Raw genomic sequence first — 18,776 nt, 5'->3', positions numbered from 1 at the left:
AGCAATGAAGACCCAGCATAGTCATAGATAAATACATTAAAAATTTTGAAAGACCTACAGAATGTATAAATCAAGAAGTAATATGAGCTTAAAAAATGTACACTAGGATGGGGGTGGGGAGGGAAATGAAACAGGACTGCTGTTAAAGGTTTTCTTAATATTTGTCTATGCGTGCCTATTACTTTGATAAAAATTTAAAGGGAAGGTGTGAAATGAAAATATATTCAGTGTGTGAGCAGGGGCTGACAAATAGGTTGAACGGATTAAGTAAAAACTTTATAGTCAGGATACAATGAAGAAAAGGCTGTAGAGGCAGGTAGAGGTTAGATTATGGAGAGCTTTGAATATCATGCTAAGGATATTTGGGAAGTACTGCAAAATGTGGAGAGGTTTCTAAGATGAAGAGGTATCTGAAAGGTCCTTAATCTTGAAATGCTAATTTGGCAACAGTATGCAAAATGGCATGGGAGGAGCCCACACTTGTTACTGTGGCCTAAAAGGACCTGTGTGGTCTGGACCCAGCCTACCTAATTGACACTCATCTACCACCATCATTGTAGTCACAATGACCTTTTTGTTATTCAAATTTGGCAAGTTTATTCTTGCCTTAGCCCTTATACTTGGCTGTCTGTCTGCCTAGAATGCTCTTCCTCCAGACCAGACCTTCTTATAGCTGCTTCCTCACTAGTTCTAGGTCTTCAGGCAAATGGAAAAGGCCTTCTCTGACTGCCTATATTGCTCTTTCCCCTGTTACTATCACATCACTCCGTTTTACCCTTTTTCATAGCATTTGTCACTCTGAAGTTATTTATTTACAAGCCTGTATGCTGCGACAGTCCATGGGGTCACAAAAAGTTAGACACCACTGAGCGACTGAACACTGTGCCTCCTTCCAAATGAGTGAAAAGTCTGAGAACAGCCTTATCTGCCTTGTTTTCCTCTCCCTTTCATGCAGTATGCCTTGCACATAGTAGGCACTCAGTATTTATTAAACAAGTCAAAAGCTTAGGCATGAGGAGATCTGTTAGAAACGATTATACTTAGCCCTGGCTTGAGACTTCATGTGCCAGTCAGGCAGGCATCTTCATACTTAAGCTCATTCTGCATTCAGTCCATTTATTAAATCACTACTTCACACTTCGGTACTGAGGTTACAAGAAGGAATCAGAACTCGATCTTGTTCTGTCCGTAAGGAGTTGTCGGGTAGACTCAATGACAGCAGCTATGCTTCTCGGCAAACCCTAAAAGGCCAGGTCGATGAGGTCTCTATCCTCCAGAAATACTTGGTCAGAACCTCTTCTCTGGGAAGCAAAGCAACCCCTGCATTAATGCCTTCCCAGCTGCAGAGGAGCAGCCGATCCCCTTGGGTCTAGAGCCAGGGTCTTGAAGAGTCCGGGAACCCGGCCATCCTGAAGCGATCTATCCATCCAGCCCCTGGGGGCGTAGGCGACCGCCGCCACGCTCCCCGCCCCCTGAGCCTGGGACCGGAGCGCAGGAGCGGAGCACCGCCTGGTGGGTGGGCGGGGTGTCCGCGGGTTCGGCGGAGACCCAGGCCATCTGCCGTGAGGCCAGAGCGGCTCGGCGGCGGCCAGGGGCGGGGCCGCGCCGGGGCGGGGCGCGCCGGGGTCGGGGGCGGAGAGTGGACCCGGCCGCGGCCCAGAGCCGGGAGGGCCGCGGCCACCGGAAGAGTCGCCGTAGCCAGCCGAGCCGCGAGAGTGGGGAGCGGAAGCGGCGGCCGCGACCGCGGCAGGCGGCGCTGGGACCCGGGAGCGGCCGGAGAACAAGGGAGCTGGCGCCACGGCCGGCCGCGGAGCTGGGCTGAGCCGCTGGGCCGCGCCGAGCGCCGCCGCCGCCGCCCGAGAGGCCCGGCCCGGCCTCCCGAGCAGGCAGCGCGCGGACCGCCGGGCCCGAGGCCGGAGCCATGGGCGAGACCAAGATCATCTACCACCTGGACGGGCAGGAGACGCCGTACCTGGTGAAGCTGCCCCTGCCCGCCGAGCGCGTCACCTTGGCGGACTTTAAGGGCGTTCTGCAACGACCCAGCTATAAGTTCTTCTTCAAGTCTATGGACGACGATTTCGGGTGAGGATGGCTCCGCCTCGCCTCCGGGGGACCCCAGCTACTCCGCTTCCAGGGGCCCACTCGACCAGTTTGGACCTCCCCGTCCCCCGCCCCCCCCCCCCCCCCCCAGCTTGTACGCTGGCTTCTAGCACTACTCTGGATTCTAGGGACCACGCGGCCATTCGGCCCCCGTTGGCTTTTTCAGAGGCTGGACTTTCAGCCCCTCTAGGGGTTCCCCTTTCCCCTCTTGTTTGGGACCCTGGTCCTCTAGTTTAAAGGGGACGTTCAGCTCCCTAGAAGCAGTCAGTTCTAGCCCAGTCAAGCTCCCTCACCTCCTCAAACCAGCGGCCCACACAGACAGACACACACACCCCCACCCATTCCGGAGCGCAGTCCCCAACCCTCCTGCCAATGCAGCCACCTTTATAGCAGAGGCTCAGAGTGTTTGGCACTCGGCCTTCGTCTTCTCCATCTTTTCAGCTTCACAACTCCGAGCCATATTTGGAATATGGAGCATCTAGGGGCTATGCTGTGGGACCTTGAATTGGCTGGGGGGGTGCTCAGTCTGTAAACTAAGGCCTGCACCTCTGATGTTTACTTAGCTGTCTCCCCTGTCCCCTGTGGGCCGTTCGGGATGTTGTCAGGGAGCAGGGCGCCTCGCCCCAGAGGAGGAGTCCCCACTAGCCCAGGTGCAGATTCCCTCGCAGAAGTAGGGCCTCTTTCCTCCAGATGGTGGCCAAGGAGGAGACCTTGGAAAAGGCCTCAGAGCCTGAATGGGAGGGCTAGGAAGGGTCTCTCGTGTTCATCCTCCCCTCTCTGGCGGAGTCTTCTTCCCCCAGCTGCAGGGCTTTGGACAGGCGGAGTTTGGAAGCAGTGACTTCCCCTTTAAGAGGGGATGGAATGTTGGAGCCGGAAGGTTCTGTAGCAGCTGGCCTGGGAGGGGGAGCCTGGCTGATCCCCTCACCACCACCCCCACCCCCCTCCAACTCCCAGGGGACTGGGGAGGGGGAGGCCCCCACACTAGCCTGCCCCGCAGTAACTGGGCACTGGGCCTGAAGGCCTGCGGGGAAGGCCTTCCTGGGCCCTCCAGGCCTAAAGGCCGCCTCTCCAGCTGTAGCCTGAGGCCTACAGTGCTCTTTAGAGCTGAGGCCCAGAGCTGAGTGAGGGGAGACATTCTTCTCCCTGGTGTTCATCACCCTGGCTTCTCTCCAAGGCCCCTAGCCCTCCTAGCTCTGGGATGCTAGCACCTTCTCTGTCTTCTGCCTGGCATGTTTTCGCGTCACCTTTACCCCTGGAACTCAGGGTTTGATGAGCCCATGAGCTCATATGTGTGAAAGTGCTTTATAAGGTGGGAAGTACTATGCAGCTTCTAACTATTCTTGTTTCTGTTGCTGTTCCTGCTTTTGGGTGGAGTACTCCTGGTGTAGTAATGATTGTCTAGCTTCAGTCCAGAGACAGACACCCCCAATTGGAAGATGGTGAAGGAGGATCCATCTGCAAGGGGTGGGAGTGGTGGGGGGACTAGGGGAGATGCCTTGGTCTGGTAAGGGGAGAGAGAGTTAGAAGAGACCAAGATATTGCCTCAGGGTATAGGATATTGGAAAATCAGCTGGAGTCCAGTGGGGCCAGCCTGGGGCCAAGTGCCTTAAGGAACTAGGTTAGGCCTGTGTGTCTACCCCCATTCATCCCAGAATCCACTAGGCCAAGTGCCCCCACCTCGTAAACCTAGACCTCTGTGGGCCACCTCCCACTCTCCTCAGGCTGCTGTCAAGCCAGGCCTAACTGAAGTCATAGAGGGTCCCCATTACATCTACTCATTGTTGACTTACTATCTTTAAGTCCACTGTCAGTCCACTTGCTCTTAGTTTGACCCAATCAATAATATGGAACCACAGGTCTGAGTTTTCTATTTATATTTCTTTCTAAACTATGTTTAAAAATATTTAACTCTTGAGTTAAACATTCATTCAGATACTCCTGAAATCTTACATTCATCAGTGGTACTTGAACCATCTTTTGCAAAATATTAGAATAGGCCATTTTAGCAGTGTTGAGAACAATGGTAAAAATGAAGTAGAGGAGATTGATCTTGTTTATCCTCAGAAGGATTATTGATAAGGAGACCTTGGTAGGGCTATCTTGTCACAGATAACTAATAGCTGAGGAATGTATATATCTATATTTCATTTGTTAAACTTTTTATGGTGCTTGTAGTGTAAAGACATTGATCTAAATGACTTTCAAATCTTTACTCATTCAGATCCTCTTAACAGTCCTGTGGAACAGGTAGTAATATCTTCAGTTTATAGATGAGGAAACTAGAGCACAGAAAACTTAAGTAACTTCCTTACCCAAGGTCACACAGCTAATAAGTGGCAGAGCTTATTAGGAACCTGGCTCCAAAGTCTAAGGCATTAATCATACAACTGTAGGTATTATTATCACCATCGCTTAACAAATACATCCTCTCTGAGGGAGATGCTGAGCCTTGGCAAACTGTGGAGGTGACAGGGCTGCCACCTATCCTAGCCCCATGATAAGGGGTCAGGCAGGGCCCTGTGACCCCTGCTGACAGATGGGGAAGTGGGTCAGGGAAGGAAGGCTGCTGTCTCCTCCAGCTCTCCAGGCTCACTTACCAAGTGAGTAAGGTCTGAGGACTCCCAACCCGCATCTGGTCTCCAGAGGTATTTGTCAAGCTCAGGGTAGGCCCAGTCCTCTTAAATTATTTGAGATATAGAAATAAACATTAAACATTTTCAGCACGGAGGAGATGGTGGATGGGAGAACAAGGTACCACCACTAGAGGGTCCATGAGCTGTGGGAGGAATAGCATGGGCCACTAAGTGTGTTGCTCCTGGCTCCTCATCACACACTTGCCTGTCTCTGGGCCTTCTACCTGAAGTACTTCTCTTCCCTGATCTTCTCCAGGTTCAAATTCTTTCCTCTGAGTTGTACTTTTTAAAGTTATGGCACTTATTCCTATTTATCCTCACACCTACCCTGGTCGTAGCCAGGACCCTACACTAATACTCAGCAGATGTCTGTCCAGTAAACACATCTGCTGCCCTTTCAGCTCTGATCTCTTCCACTTGCAGTATACTCACATGAACTGTGCATTGGTCAGTAACCTCCATGAACAGGGCAGGTTCCAGGTCTGATTCTTCTTCAGCACCATGCAACAGCAAGCACAAAACTTAAAGCCCACTGGGCTCTCGGCAAAGGCTTTTTAGTCGATTGAACAATGAGTGATAAGCAGATTTGTTTGGTCCCTGCCCTTAGAAACTTACACCTAGTTAGAAAGAGAGTATGGATCCCGCAAAAAATTGACAAAGTTAATAACTAGTTTTTAGTGTATGTCTGGCCTATGTCAGGCATTTACAAATCTCACTTACCAGGATGAGAAAAGGCTTGGAAAAGTTAAGAAAATTCTCTAAGAGAGGAGGGCTATTAAGTGGCAGAATTGGAATTTGAACCCAGATTTTTCTGATTCCTCTTGGTATGTGTGTATATGTGAGTGTATAAGCGCTGTGGAACCCTGAGCCATTCAGCTCCACAGTGGGAGGGGGAGGCCTGTCTGAAGTCCCCCAAGGCTGCTGAAGATCAGCTGATCATTGTGAGTCAGCAGTGCCTTGGTGACCTGTCGGTGACCCCCAGAAAGAGAGGAAACATCTGTAGTGTGGAGCTGTGTGGTGGGGCCTCCAGGGGGAGGGGGTGGTGGGAACCCAGCAGCAGTTTCCCACCACAGGGGTGCTGAGACCCTCTCCAGAGAAGGTCGCAGTCCTTGCTCCATGGCCCACATACCTCCTTTCAATTTGAGCCCCAATTCCCGTGGGGGTTACAAGCTTGGGGTCCCCTGCGATCAGACTGGCTAGTGGGTCTGAGCTATGTCTATGTCTCTGTTTTCTAGTCTGTTCTGTCTCCAGGCTTTCTGTGGTGAGCCTATGCAGGATGATTTGAGCTGCTTTCTTGGGGTCACTGTGGGGTTGGAAATGTCGGAGGAGTCAGAGCTGAATGGGAGGGAGGAGGGCATGCTCAGCCTTTGAACTTGGCTGTGAGTCCAGGAATGTGAGCATCACTAGGAGCCAAGCACATCCCTAGCTCTGGGAAAGAGCAGCTTTAAGAACAAGGGAGGACTGGGCTTCCCAGCCTCCTTCCTGTCTTCCCTCTCTGCTTGGAGCTCCAGGCACATGTCTTCCTCTTGCCCTGGATCACAGCTTTATAGCTCTGTGCTCCTGAAATGTCTGATGCAGTCTGGCAGGGGGTGGAGGGGGGTGGGGGGGGTCCAAGGTTTTCTGTTCCCTTTCCTGGCCCCAAACTATAGTTATGATCTGACTTCTTGCCTCACTGATGCACCAGGCCAAACTGCATGCCTGAGACTATATGCTACCTGCCTCGCCTATGTCCCGCATCACTGTCTCCCACACCCCCACCCTCCACACAGACCCACATCACCTCCAACACTGTACGGAAAATAATGTGAAATACCCTGGGAAGAATATAGGCTTTGGAGTCAGATAAGCTTGGAGTGGAATTCCAGCCCTGACATCTAGCTCTGTAACCTTGAACAAGTTTCTGATTCTTTCTATTTTCTTATTCATAAAATCAAGATCATATTGTCTATACAGTGAGGCTGATGTAAAGATTATACATTCTAACTGTAGGGGGATAAGATGGTATAATAGGTAAGAATAAAGGCTTTGGAATCAGGCTGACCAGGATTCAAATTCCAGCTCTTCATTTATCAATTGTGTGACTGTAGCTGAATTTCTGAACCTGCCGAGCCTTGGTTTCCCCATCTGTATCTATTTTACAGCGTTGCTGAGAATATTAAATAAAGTGATACTAGTAAACTGCTTAGCTTAGTGCTTGACCCATAGTACATGCTCAGTAAATGAAGGCAGTTGTTACCAGTGTCATAGTGGCAGTGGGGGATGTTTGGTAAATGCCTTCTCCCCTTCTCTTTCCTAATTTCCTTCAATTCCTCATCCACACCTCCCAGAAGAATGTCAGGATTCCCAACTGAGAAGAGGACAGTGATAAGGGTGTGTTTTTTCCTAGTTTAGGTTCAGAGGGAAAGAGAAAATCTAGCACAGGAGAGCCATGTTGGGGAATGAGTACAGCTCTTGAGATTCTAGGTGTGACTGCACTCATTGGGGACAGTGATTTATCAGGTGTAATTTGCAATCACTTGATGGCCAAGAGGATGCCCCAGGAAGGCAGCTGGCCTGGGCATGGCTGGTGTCTTTCTGGTGGTGATAAAGAACTGTTCCTCGGTCACCCCACCTCTGCTCCCATTTGAACAGGCTTATACTGGTGGTTTGATTCCCAGTTCAGGGTACAGGAGCACTGAGAGTTGGGGTTGTATTTCCCACCCCAGAAAGCTCACTCTGACACTGTCCTTTCCCTGCAGAGTGGTGAAGGAGGAGATCTCGGACGACAATGCCAAGCTGCCCTGCTTCAATGGCCGGGTGGTGTCCTGGGTAAGGAGCTCGCCTCAACCCTCTCTCCACCTGCATTCCTGCAGTGAGCTGGATGGAGGAAAGGCATTGCTGAGACCGTGGTTTGATGTTTCAGTATCTGAATCTTCCTTGAGTTTTCTAACTGAACTCTCTCACTCCAGATTCTATAGCCTTGGTGAAAAGTGGGAAAGTGGTGGGAAGCGGGGAAAGAAAGAGACAGAAGTACACACTGGAGACAAAAAATGTCTCCTATGTCCTTTGTGGCACTTGTCAGGTTTCCTTCTGTCACTTGCTGACCTCTACTTTGGACCTCTGACCCTTGTTCTTTGCCCTGATTCCATTTCACCAGCCCATGCATTTCAGCCTCCTCGTCGTCTCATCTGACCTTGCACAGTCCCGTCTCTTCTTCCCCCATGTCCCCTGCTTCATTCTTCCCAAGGCTTCATGCCCTGCCATAAGCCAGCTAGCCCCTTTTCCCTGGGGCCTCTGTGCCCCAGTACCCATGCATCTCCTCCCCATCAGCTGGTGTCGGCTGAAGGCTCACACCCAGAACCAGCGCCCTTCTGTGCTGACAGCCCAGCAGAACTACCACCGCCCATGGAGCGCACGGGAGGCATCGGTGATTCCCGGCCCCCATCCTTCCAGTGAGTGTGACCGGAGGGTGGGGAGAACCCCTGGGGAGGCTGCCTCAGCTCAGCTCAGGGCTGGGGGAGGGGGGCCCCAGCCTGCGCCCTCCCCCACTAAGTCCCCTCTTCCCTACAGCCCTCACGCTGGTGGGGGCAGCCAGGAGAACCTGGACAATGACACAGAGACCGACTCCTTGGTGTCTGCCCAGCGAGAGCGGCCACGCCGGAGGGATGGCCCAGAGCACAGTGCGTCTTCCCTGAACCCACACCTTCCCCCACCCCCAGCATCTCTCCCTGCCCCTTCCACCCAGCTACCCACCTCTCTGCCTTCCTTCCTGAGCTCTGGATAGACCTGGCCCCAGTACAGCCCCTGGCTCGTCCCTCTTGCCTCCTTCTCTCCCTCATCAAGCACTGTGAGCCCAGCTGCCTCCATCCCCTACAGCAACCCGGCTGAATGGAACTGCCAAGGGGGAGCGGCGGCGAGAGCCAGGGGGTTATGACAGCTCCTCGACCCTGATGAGCAGCGAGTTGGAGACCACCAGCTTCTTTGATTCAGATGAGGATGACTCCACCAGCAGGTGGGGCTTTGGTTTCCTGGGTACTGCGGGACAGGTGACCCGTAGGAGCCCTGAACCCTGAGGATGCTGGGCCCCTGGGCGGGATGTGGGCTTTGTGGTGGGGACCCGGACCCTGCGATGCCTCTTATGGGATAGGGCTGGGCCAGCCTGGTGGGGAACGACTGTGGGCCCCACAGGTTCAGCAGCTCCACAGAGCAGAGCAGCGCCTCACGCCTGATGAGAAGACACAAGCGGCGGCGGCGGAAGCAGAAGGTTTCCCGGATTGAGCGGGTATGGGACTAAGACGCTGGGGTGGGTAGAGCAGACTGAGCCTCCCTGCCCTGAGCAAGATGAGAGTTTGTGATTCCTTCGATCCCTCCCCTTGGGTCAGGGTATAGCATCCCAGAGGGGAGGTGGTGCTGAGGGCTAGCCTTGAGGAGGAGCTCGGTGGGAGCAGTGAGTTCCTGCCACCCCTGCCTGCTGCTCAGGGCCTCTGTCTATTCCAGTCTTCGTCCTTCAGCAGCATCACGGACTCCACCATGTCACTCAACATCATCACCGTCACTCTCAACATGGGTGAGTCTCGTGAAATGACACTGTCCAGCACCTGCTACGTGCCAGACACTGGGAGTGCAGAGAGACACACGATATGTTCCCTTCCCTCAAGGAGCTCTCTTTCAACAGCACAAACAGCTACATGCGCTGATTCGTTCAGTATCTCATGATCAGAGCTATGACAGAGATAAGCACTATGGAAGCAGAGAATGGCATCCAGGAAGACTTCCTAAAGGAAGTGATTCTGATGCTTCCCCGCTTCCCGCTTTCCATCCCTTGCCTTCTTGGTCTCTGATTTCTGCCCTAGGTGCTCTTCTTTAGGACGTAGCAGGATATAGTGAAAAGAGCCCCAACTTTGGAATTTAAATCTGAGTTTGAATCCTAACTCTGCCACTTCATGGCTTAGAAAAGTCACTCAAATTCTCTGCACCTCAGTTGTCTGCTCTACTGTAAAATAGGACTGTTTGGCCTGTTGGACTCATGGCCAACAAGGATTAAGTGAAAGTATGTTTGAGTATGCAGAATACAGTGCCTGATTCAAGTTCAATAAATATTAGTTCTTGTCCCTTTCCACCCTTTTCTAATGAGGGGCTTAGAATTTGGGTAGGAACATTGTTCCCATCTTAAGTTCTTATTACTCCCTGTAGAAAAGTATAACTTCTTGGGCATCTCCATTGTGGGCCAAAGCAACGAGCGTGGTGATGGAGGCATCTACATTGGCTCCATCATGAAAGGTGGGGCCGTGGCTGCTGATGGACGCATTGAGCCAGGAGACATGCTATTACAGGTACCATTGCCCACCCTGGGCGGTGGTATGCATAGAGATGGGGAAATGTCCGCACCCTCTGTATCCTGCTTCTTGGTATGGGGAAGACCCCCTAGCCCACCAAACTTAGCTTCCCTACCCAGCTTCCCTATCATCTCCCCAACACAGCTGCACATTCCTCTCCTGCTCCTTTTTCCCAGGTAAACGAGATCAACTTTGAGAACATGAGTAACGATGATGCAGTTCGAGTACTTCGGGAAATTGTACACAAACCAGGGTATGGATGGCATTGGGGAGGAGAGGGCAGATATTTCTGGCTAACAGGGAAGGGGCTTGGTTTGGCCTCCACACATCCTGCCCTCACTAGGGACACCCTTGCTTTCAGGCCCATCACCTTGACTGTAGCCAAGTGCTGGGACCCAAGTCCACGTGGGTGCTTCACACTGCCCAGGAGTAAGTGGATGGGAGACTGGGCCCTAAAGCTGGTGCTTAGCATACATGAGCCCTGTCTCTCCTTCCTTCCGTGTTACCCCGAACCTCACACCTACCCTATTGGGCCAGGCAGTGGGCAGGGCGGGTAGTCCCTGACTCCTCATCCTCCCTGCAGGTGAGCCCATCCGGCCCATTGACCCCGCGGCCTGGGTCTCCCACACTGCAGCCATGACCGGCACCTTCCCTGCCTACGGCATGAGCCCTTCCCTGAGCACCATCACCTCCACCAGCTCCTCCATCACCAGCTCCATCCCTGACACAGAGCGTGAGTGTCCAACCCCGACCCCTGGGCCCAGCACATAGGACCAGCTGGAAGGGACTGCTGAAGGCCCACCTGGAGACTCTTGCTTGAGCATCCGAGGGAGCTGGAGAGGAGAGTCAATTTGTTCCAGCCACCTCACTCTGCAGTTTCCCTCAGTGGACACTGACCCTCACCAAACAGTTTGCTTCTGAACCTGTACTGAGCACCCAGTAAGCCTCAGTTTCCTCTTGTAAAATGGGACTGATGATATGCACTTTACCAGGCTTCTGGAGTTTAATAAGAGGATACAAATAAAACATTAAGCACAGTATGTGGCATAAAGTAAGCGCTCAGTAAATGACTGCCTTTCTATTATCACAGCACACATTATACACTGGGCTAAGCACTTTCATTTACATTATTGAATTCTTTCTTCAAATATCCTTGTAAAATAGATATTAAAGTCCCTATTTTTACAGAAGGGGAAACTGAGTGTCCAAAATGTTGGTAATTTGCTTGACATTGGTCCATGTTATTAGGCAGTAGAGCTGGAATGCAAACTCCTGTGTACTTGACTCCATAGCCCCTTTCTGCCTCACCATTCTACCTCCCACCCCCAGGCCTAGACGACTTCCACCTGTCCATCCACAGTGACATGGCCGCCATAGTAAAAGCCATGGCCTCCCCTGAATCCGGGCTAGAGGTCCGTGACCGAATGTGGCTCAAGATTACCATCCCCAACGCTTTCATCGGTGAGAGGGCCCCATGGTGGGATGAAGGAGGGGTGGAAAGTGGTGGGGCGGGGCAGGCCAGGAACCAAGAACTCCCTTGGGCCACCCCTTGGAGTTGGAATCAGCACCAGCCTCACGGCTCCTGTGAGGTCAGAAGAGCCCAGGTCTGGTGGGCCTCCCAATCAAGTAGCAGCCTTGCCCTCAGGCTCGGATGTGGTGGACTGGCTGTACCACAACGTGGAAGGCTTCACTGACCGGCGAGAGGCCCGCAAGTATGCCAGCAACCTGCTGAAAGCCGGCTTCATCCGCCACACTGTCAACAAGATCACCTTCTCCGAGCAGTGCTACTACATCTTTGGCGACCTCTGTGGCAGTACGTGCCTCCCCAACCTCCTTGCCCCATCTCCTGGTTGAAAGTGGGAGTGGCCTGGTTGGATGTGGCAGCAGACTCTAGGGAACCCAGATTAGGGGGCAGCAGAGGTGGGGGAGCCTCAAGACCTGACAGTTCTGTGTGGTAGAGGCAGAGCCCAGACCAGTTCTTAGGCAGAGCCCAGACCAGTTCTTCTTCACTGCCCTGCCCAGCCCCCTTGGGGCTGGCATTTTCTGAGTGCCTCCTCTGTGCCTGGCACCATGCTGGTTGTTTCTAAAGCATCACTCAGTCCTCAAAACCTCCCTAAAGCCCTTGGGGAGATGATCCTGTTTTCAGATGAGGAAACTGAGACTTATATAAGTTAAGTAGTCCACTCCAGGTTTCACAGCTGGAAGCAGAGAAGCAAGACCTCGAGTCTAGGTCTTTCTGGCTCCAGCCTTTGTTCTTCCCACCACATCAGGGCTGTCCTAGGTGTACAGTGCTGCAGAAACATTGCCCCAGCAAGGCCAATCAGTTCCTAGTCTTGGTTCCTGCTCACCCTCACAGCACCAAGCAGATTCCACTAAGACAGGAACTGGAGCTGGCCTGAGGCCTCAAGTCTCCAGCCTCCTCAGACCCCTGAAGGTGGCAGCTGTGCCTCACACTGAAGCTGGAAAAGCTGACAGGGCCATCCTGTAGAAGACTCTGCAAGCTGTACCAAGGGATCTGGACTTGATCGTGAGAAAGTACAAAGCCAGTGAGGGTTCTTAAGCAGGAGAAGTCTGCAGGGAAGCCCCATTCTCCAGAGCCTGTGGACAGCCCTCGGAGAAGGGAGTCCTCAGAACAGGACAGCAAGGCTCAGGATTAGGAGCTGAAGTCCAGCCTCAGAAGCCAGTTCTGTCTCTGCTTCAGATTGGGTTCAATGGCCTAGAAAGGCTGTTCTTGAGGAGCACAGGTCCCTGCATGGGGGGGAGTGTCCCTGGCCCTCAGCAGCTCCAGCATGGCCCCATGGAGGAGGAGTAATAGATGCATAAGGCTTTGGAGTTAGACAGTTCCAAGTTCAAATTTTAGCTCCATCCTTACTGTGTGAACATGAGTACGTGACACAGCCTCTCAGTGCCTCAATTTCTTGATCTGTAAGATGGAGTTAACAGTAAAACCTATCTCATAGGTTTGTTTTGAGAATAATATAAGCTAATGTATATAATGCTTTGGGGCTTCCCTGGTGGCTCAGACGGTAAAGTGTCTGCCTGCAATGCAGGAGACCTGGGTTCGATCCCTGAGTTGGGAAGATCCCCTGGAGAAGGAAATGGCAACCCACTCCAGTACTCTTGCCTGGAAAATTCCATGAACAGAGGAGCCTTGTAGGCTACAGTCCATGAGGTCACAAAGAGTTGGACATGACTAAGTGACTTCACTTTACTTTATATAATGCTTTTAGCGCCATGTTTGGCCCACAGTAATTGCTCTTAAAAAAAAAAAAGCTTACCCATTTATCATATATTTAATTGATTCTAAGAAGAACATTTTTTCACATTTCAATATCTGAATTTGGAGTGCATCTTATAATCAGTGACTCCTTAGGCTCAATCAAATATAATTATCATCATTTAGGAGAAGGCAGCACTGGCCCCAAACCTTCAGAGGTACATAAAGCTTCTCAGGATAGCTGTGGCTTTTGCTCAGAGATACTGTTCCATCGCAGGGGCATTCTGGTCTTCTACCCATGGACCAAGTCACCAGAAGCCGAGCTCAGGGAGATGCTGACAGAACAGGCCTTTTCCTTTGTACTGGCTAAGGTCTCCTCAGCTGCGAACATGGCAAGCTCAAAGGGAAGAGCTGGGGACTTGGGTAGCCCAAAAACACACAGTCACTGCCCACCAGACGACAGCCTGGTGGCTAAAGTAGTCACCAAGTCAGCTGCCTGCTTCCTACCACCACCACCACTCATGCTAGCTACTGGCTTTGACCAGTGGATGGTTTGGCTGGTAAACTTCATAGGCTGCCTCAGCTCCCTCTCCTGACTCCTTCTCCCATATAAGTTTGGGTCAGCTCTCTTAAGGGCTGGGATCAAAGGACTCAGTCTGGATCCAACAACTGGCCCCTAGGGAAACTGCAGCTCTCTCAGAGCTCTGGGACCTGGTACAGATGGGGTGTGATTTTAGTCCTAAGTGAGTGAGGAGGGCAAAATGTCACCTAAATTTCCCCAGACTACTCCTTTTTTCTTACTAATGCCCTCATCTGGAAAGGTAAAGTTAGCCACTCTGAGCTTCTACAGTTTGGGTTGGCCTCTTCTGGCTGATCATTTAACCTCTCTGGACTTCACTGTCTCATCTGGAAAAGAAAACTGTGACTAAACATACCTTCCTCATAGGGTCGTGGTAACATTTTCATGAGATGAAGTGCTTTGTATTGTGCCTGATAAGGGGCAGGTGCGCAACACCTAGTGGCTATCTGGTATTTCAGTCTCCCATACTCCCCTCCCTACCTTTTACCCTCTAAGCAAACTGAGGAGAAAATTGCCAAATAAGAATTTTGCCCCTTCTTCCAGCCACTGAGGAAGCAGGAGAAACTGGGCACCTGACCATCTGAAGTGGTGACTCGCACTTTCCAAGGGACGGTTTTCTCTGGGCCTGTCTCTGCAGGGTCTCCCTTCCTACCACCTCTGGAGGGTGGCAAGAGGGGGTCTGAAGGAGTGAGAGATCTCTGGCCTATCCCTCCTCCCATTCTGGCAGCCACTGCTGTTACTGTCTTTCCAAGCACATCCACCCGACCTAGGCTGGGGATCTCTCTGCTAAGGGTGCGGAGGCATGGGACAGACCCCGCTCATGTATCCTCGGCTTCCCTCCACAGACATGGCCAACCTCTCCCTCCACGATCACGACGGCTCCAGCGGCGCCTCCGACCAGGACACGCTGGCCCCTCTGCCGCACCCAGGGGCCGCCCCTTGGCCCATGGCTTTCCCTTACCAGTACCCGCCGCCCCCACACCCCTACAATCCGCACCCAGGCTTCCCAGAGCTGGGGTACAGCTATGGCGGGGGCAGCGCCAGCAGTCAGCACAGTGAAGGTAATGAGGAGAGGGCCATGGGCGAGCCCCAGGCTTCCTCCGCAAGCTCTGAGTGTCTCCCACCCCATCCCTGCCTGTCCCCTGCAGGCAGCCGGAGCAGTGGCTCTAATCGTAGCGGCAGCGACCGGCGGAAGGAGAAGGACCCTAAGGCCGGGGACTCGAAGTCGGGCGGTAGCGGCAGCGAATCGGACCACACGACCCGCAGCAGCCTGCGGGGGCCGCGGGAGCGGGCGCCCAGCGAGCGCTCGGGTCCTGCCGCCAGCGAGCACAGCCACCGCAGCCACCACTCGCTGGCCAGCAGCCTGCGCAGCCATCACACGCACCCAAGCTACGGCCCCCCTGGGGTGCCCCCTCTCTACGGGCCCCCCATGTTGATGATGCCCCCACCGCCCGCGGCCATGGGGCCCCCGGGAGCCCCTCCGGGCCGCGACCTGGCCTCTGTGCCCCCTGAACTGACCGCCAGCAGACAGTCCTTCCGCATGGCCATGGGAAACCCCAGTGAGTTCTTTGTGGATGTGATGTGAGCAGGGCCCCTCCCCCACTACCATCCTACCCCGCCTCAGGCTGGCTGCGTTCCTCTCTCCGTCCGTCTTTTTTATTTTGTCTGGTACCTGAAAGGGAAATAAATGGAACTAAATGCAGGCGCGCTAACTGCTCGCTGGGTGCAGCGAGGGTGGGGTGCACCCACTGATCGGTAATGCAGCCCTTAACCTGCCACCGGCCCCAGCTTGTCCTTCTGCCCACTAACTGCTGTGCAGGACTTCCCAGGATCGTTCATGTCCCTGGGACCCAAATGGCTAGTGCTGCTCCTTACCCTCCCCCACCCCCCCCCCACACACACATATTTCAAGAATTGACCCCAGAGGTGCCCTTGAAGACCTGCATACCCCTCATCCCCGCCTCCCCTCTCCCAGTGCCTTTTCACCGTTCATTTAGTGGCATCATCCCTCTATTAACCTTACATGCATGCCAATTTCTTGATTTTTTTTTTCCCTTAATACTGACACCAAAAAAGACTTGCTTCATGCGCCCCTCCTCCTAACTGTCCCCACCTACTGCTTCAGCCATACACCCTAGAGCTGCAGTCCCCTCCAGTAACCGTCCATACTAACCCTGCCTGCGCTCAACCTTAGCAGAAGCACAGAGGGCCCCCTCAATTTCTTGAACTGTTAGCAGATCCCAGGGAGCATCTCTGCTCTGCACCCAAACCTACCCCCACCCCATGCCTGCCTCATGAGCTGGTTCCTTCAGACCCCTAACCCTACTAATAATCAGCAGGCTCATCTCACCTCTGGGCTGAAACATTTCTTTTCTTTCTTTTTTCCTCCCCCAATTTTTCCTGGGCCTGGAGCAGCCAAGAATTTCGGGCTGTTTGACTTTCTGTGAGTCCCCAGCGAGAGGAGGCCCAGCCTCTGAGGAGACCAGGAACCTTGCTTCAGCAGCCCCTCAGGGCTTCCCAAGGATATTCAACCCCCATACCCACACTTCAACAAACATGTCAAGTCACTAGACTTCTGAGAATCACCCCAGCCTCTCACCCACCTATGAGAGCCTCTATTCCCCTTTCCCCAGAGAGTTCTCTGCTTTCTCATTCCCTCTCTCCCTTTTTCTCCCTCTCTCTGTGTCTGTCTGTCTCTCACACACACACACATGTGCCTATGCAAATTCACTTAAGCCTCAGGGCTGGTCCCTGACCAGAGGGCTGGACCCTCTCTCCCAGTCCTCTCCCAGGTTATGGGGCTGGTCCCCTGACTTTTCTCTTTTCATAGCCCTCACACCTCCCACACATGTCCCCATCATCTTCCTATCTGAATAAAGCCCATAAGCTGGGCTCAGGCTGGACTTGGCACAAGACACCCCAGGCAACTAACAGATTGTTCTCATTCTGCCCCCCACCCCCCACACCCTTCTGTGTTTTCACAGTCATCATAACTCAGAGCAAGGTTGGGCAGGAGGACTTCTGGGACTTCCAGATAGAGTGCCAAATTTTGTGGGGTGTTTTTTTTTCTTAACCTTATTCTCCCATTTAAACAAATCACGACTTTCTCTATGAGCCTCTTCTATAAATTCTGGCTCACCCAGGCTTCCATATTTTTAGACCTGGGGTGTCAAGAGTAAGATGAAGTCCTAAGCTCCAAGTTTTGGTGTAAACCAGGATAGGGGTATTTTGGCATTCATTCATTTAACAAATATTCCTGGGGGTGGGGGGGTGCATGAGGGCTGTGCTAGAAGTGTAACTCAGTCTTGTCTTCCTTCTGGGAGCTCTAGGTTTGCTCCCAGCCCAGACCATGGTTGCCTCTAGCCACTACTATGGGGCTGCCTCCTGTACTTCTCTTCCTCCTCTGATTCTGCCATCTCTGACTCTCTTGAGAATTCTTCCACTATTGCTCATGCCTTCAGGGTCCCTGTATTCCATCATTGGTCCACTTCTCTTTCCTCTCTATTTACTCCCAAAATAGAATCATCCATCCTGATGTCAACTGCCATTGATATGCTGGTGATTCCCAAATATATATCTCTAGCCCTAACTGCCCTTTACCTTTAGATCTGTATTTTTATCATCCACTGGATATCTCCTTGGACATGTCCAGATGGACTCAATTCTTTCCCTCCCTACCGCCAAGTATGTTCCTCCTGAATTCCAATCCTGGTTACGTTCATCACTCTTCATAGGCTCACCAGCTAGAAACATTTATGGGCTTAAATTCCTTCCCGTATTTTACTAGTCAGTGTATCATATCCATTCCACTCCAAGTTTCCTTGGATTTGGCCCTTCTTCTCCCTTCTGCCTCTACTCTAGTTCACAGGAGCTTGGGATTTGGAATCAGGTTGTTCTGGGTTTGAATCCCAACTCTGCTACTTTTTGGTTGCGTGATAAGAGAGTTATTTAATCTCTCTGAGCCTCAGTTTCCTCATATGTAAAATGATAATAATACCTACCTCACAGGGTTGTTGTGAGGACTTAAATTAGATATTGTACGAAAAGTGCCTAGCACAGTGCCTGGCACACAGTAGAATAGGTGCTCAATAAATGGTAGCTATTATTATTACTACTACTACTATTATTATCATTATTATTTACTCTAAATTGGTAGGGGGGTAGGGTATGTATTGAGGACAAAGCTCCTAGAAAGGTAGGAGTAAGCCTTGAGTGCTGGTTCAAGAATTAGACGTGCCTGTATTCAGTCACTTAATGGCTTAAGACTGTGACCCTGATCTTTAGAAGGTCAGATTTTCATCCTGCCCTCATTCTGGTTTCTAGCAGGACAGTGCTAGCAATAGTAGAGTTTGCAACTAGGTTTCCCCTTTCTTGCCCTTGCTTCCTCTCATAATGGGTTCGGCCCTGCCTAGGGAAGGCAGCATGGTATCTCTCCCTACAGAAAGAGAAGAGCCAACAGATGTTCTTCAGGTCCTGTAAGAACCAGCCAGGCCTTTCATGTACCAGGATTGGCTCTGTCTCCTCTTGGCTTGGATGTGAAGATTATTCATCAAAGAAGGGATTTCAAATCCCACGTCCAGTTAAACTCAACTTGCCAAGTTTTCTAAGCCACATATATGCCTGTCAGTAGAAGACACACAGGTCCTGACCTTGAGGACCTCACAGTCCCATAGGTATATAGTTTTCAAACATGTTTTGAAAAAATTTTAGCTTTTCTTCTAAATATTTGATTCCTTACTCCCTGCCCCCTACCTTAAGTCTTGATTTCTGGGAAAAGGCTCATGTCTAGAACAAATATACAATGCAAAAAAGCTTGGGAAAATCAGAGGTGATGTTATAAAGCAGTTAACTCAGCACAAACACTTTTACTGCCAAGTCCTCTGTGTGTGTGTGTGTGTGTGTGTGTGTGTAAAATGACAATCAAAAAAAAA

General features: G+C 51.8%; 1 protein-coding gene across 2 annotated transcripts; it reads left to right on the top strand.

The window, feature by feature from the left end:
* Positions 1 to 1,613: 1,613 nt before the first annotated feature.
* Positions 1,614 to 17,962, top strand: DVL3 (dishevelled segment polarity protein 3). 2 transcript variants are annotated; one of them, XM_070466309.1, is made up of 16 exons: positions 1,614 to 2,082; positions 7,472 to 7,541; positions 8,043 to 8,164; positions 8,283 to 8,392; positions 8,589 to 8,724; positions 8,901 to 8,994; positions 9,210 to 9,279; positions 9,906 to 10,045; positions 10,225 to 10,301; positions 10,410 to 10,477; positions 10,632 to 10,781; positions 11,378 to 11,509; positions 11,694 to 11,861; positions 14,691 to 14,906; positions 14,994 to 15,404; positions 16,261 to 17,962. In XM_070466309.1, the coding sequence occupies exons 1-16, from the start codon at positions 1,922 to 1,924 to the stop codon at positions 16,290 to 16,292; spliced, it is 2,157 nt and encodes a 718-aa protein (XP_070322410.1). In that variant the 5' UTR covers positions 1,614 to 1,921; the 3' UTR covers positions 16,293 to 17,962. The 2 variants fall into 2 exon arrangements, with proteins under 2 accessions (XP_070322410.1, XP_070322411.1); XM_070466310.1 differs by having other exon boundaries at positions 14,994 to 17,962.
* The last annotated feature ends 814 nt before the right edge of the window (positions 17,963 to 18,776 follow it).

The sequence above is a fragment of the Odocoileus virginianus genome, chromosome 4 (assembly GCF_023699985.2).
Source record: "Odocoileus virginianus isolate 20LAN1187 ecotype Illinois chromosome 4, Ovbor_1.2, whole genome shotgun sequence".
Classification (NCBI taxonomy): domain Eukaryota; kingdom Metazoa; phylum Chordata; class Mammalia; order Artiodactyla; family Cervidae; genus Odocoileus; species Odocoileus virginianus.
The sequence above is the reverse complement of the archived record's forward strand: the minus strand, read 5'-3'. Positions and strand labels throughout refer to the sequence as shown.

What these genes read in the sequence shown, in the direction of transcription:
- DVL3 (XM_070466309.1), top strand. Translation starts at nt 1,922, where the DNA reads ATGGGCGAGACCAAGATCATCTACCACCTGGACGGGCAGGAGACGCCG. An exon ending in CATCCCCAACGCTTTCATCG is followed by an intron (nt 11,510 to 11,693) that starts GTGAGAGGGCCC and finishes CCTTGCCCTCAG; the next exon opens with GCTCGGATGTGGTGGACTGG. An exon ending in CAGCAGTCAGCACAGTGAAG is followed by an intron (nt 14,907 to 14,993) that starts GTAATGAGGAGA and finishes TGTCCCCTGCAG; the next exon opens with GCAGCCGGAGCAGTGGCTCT.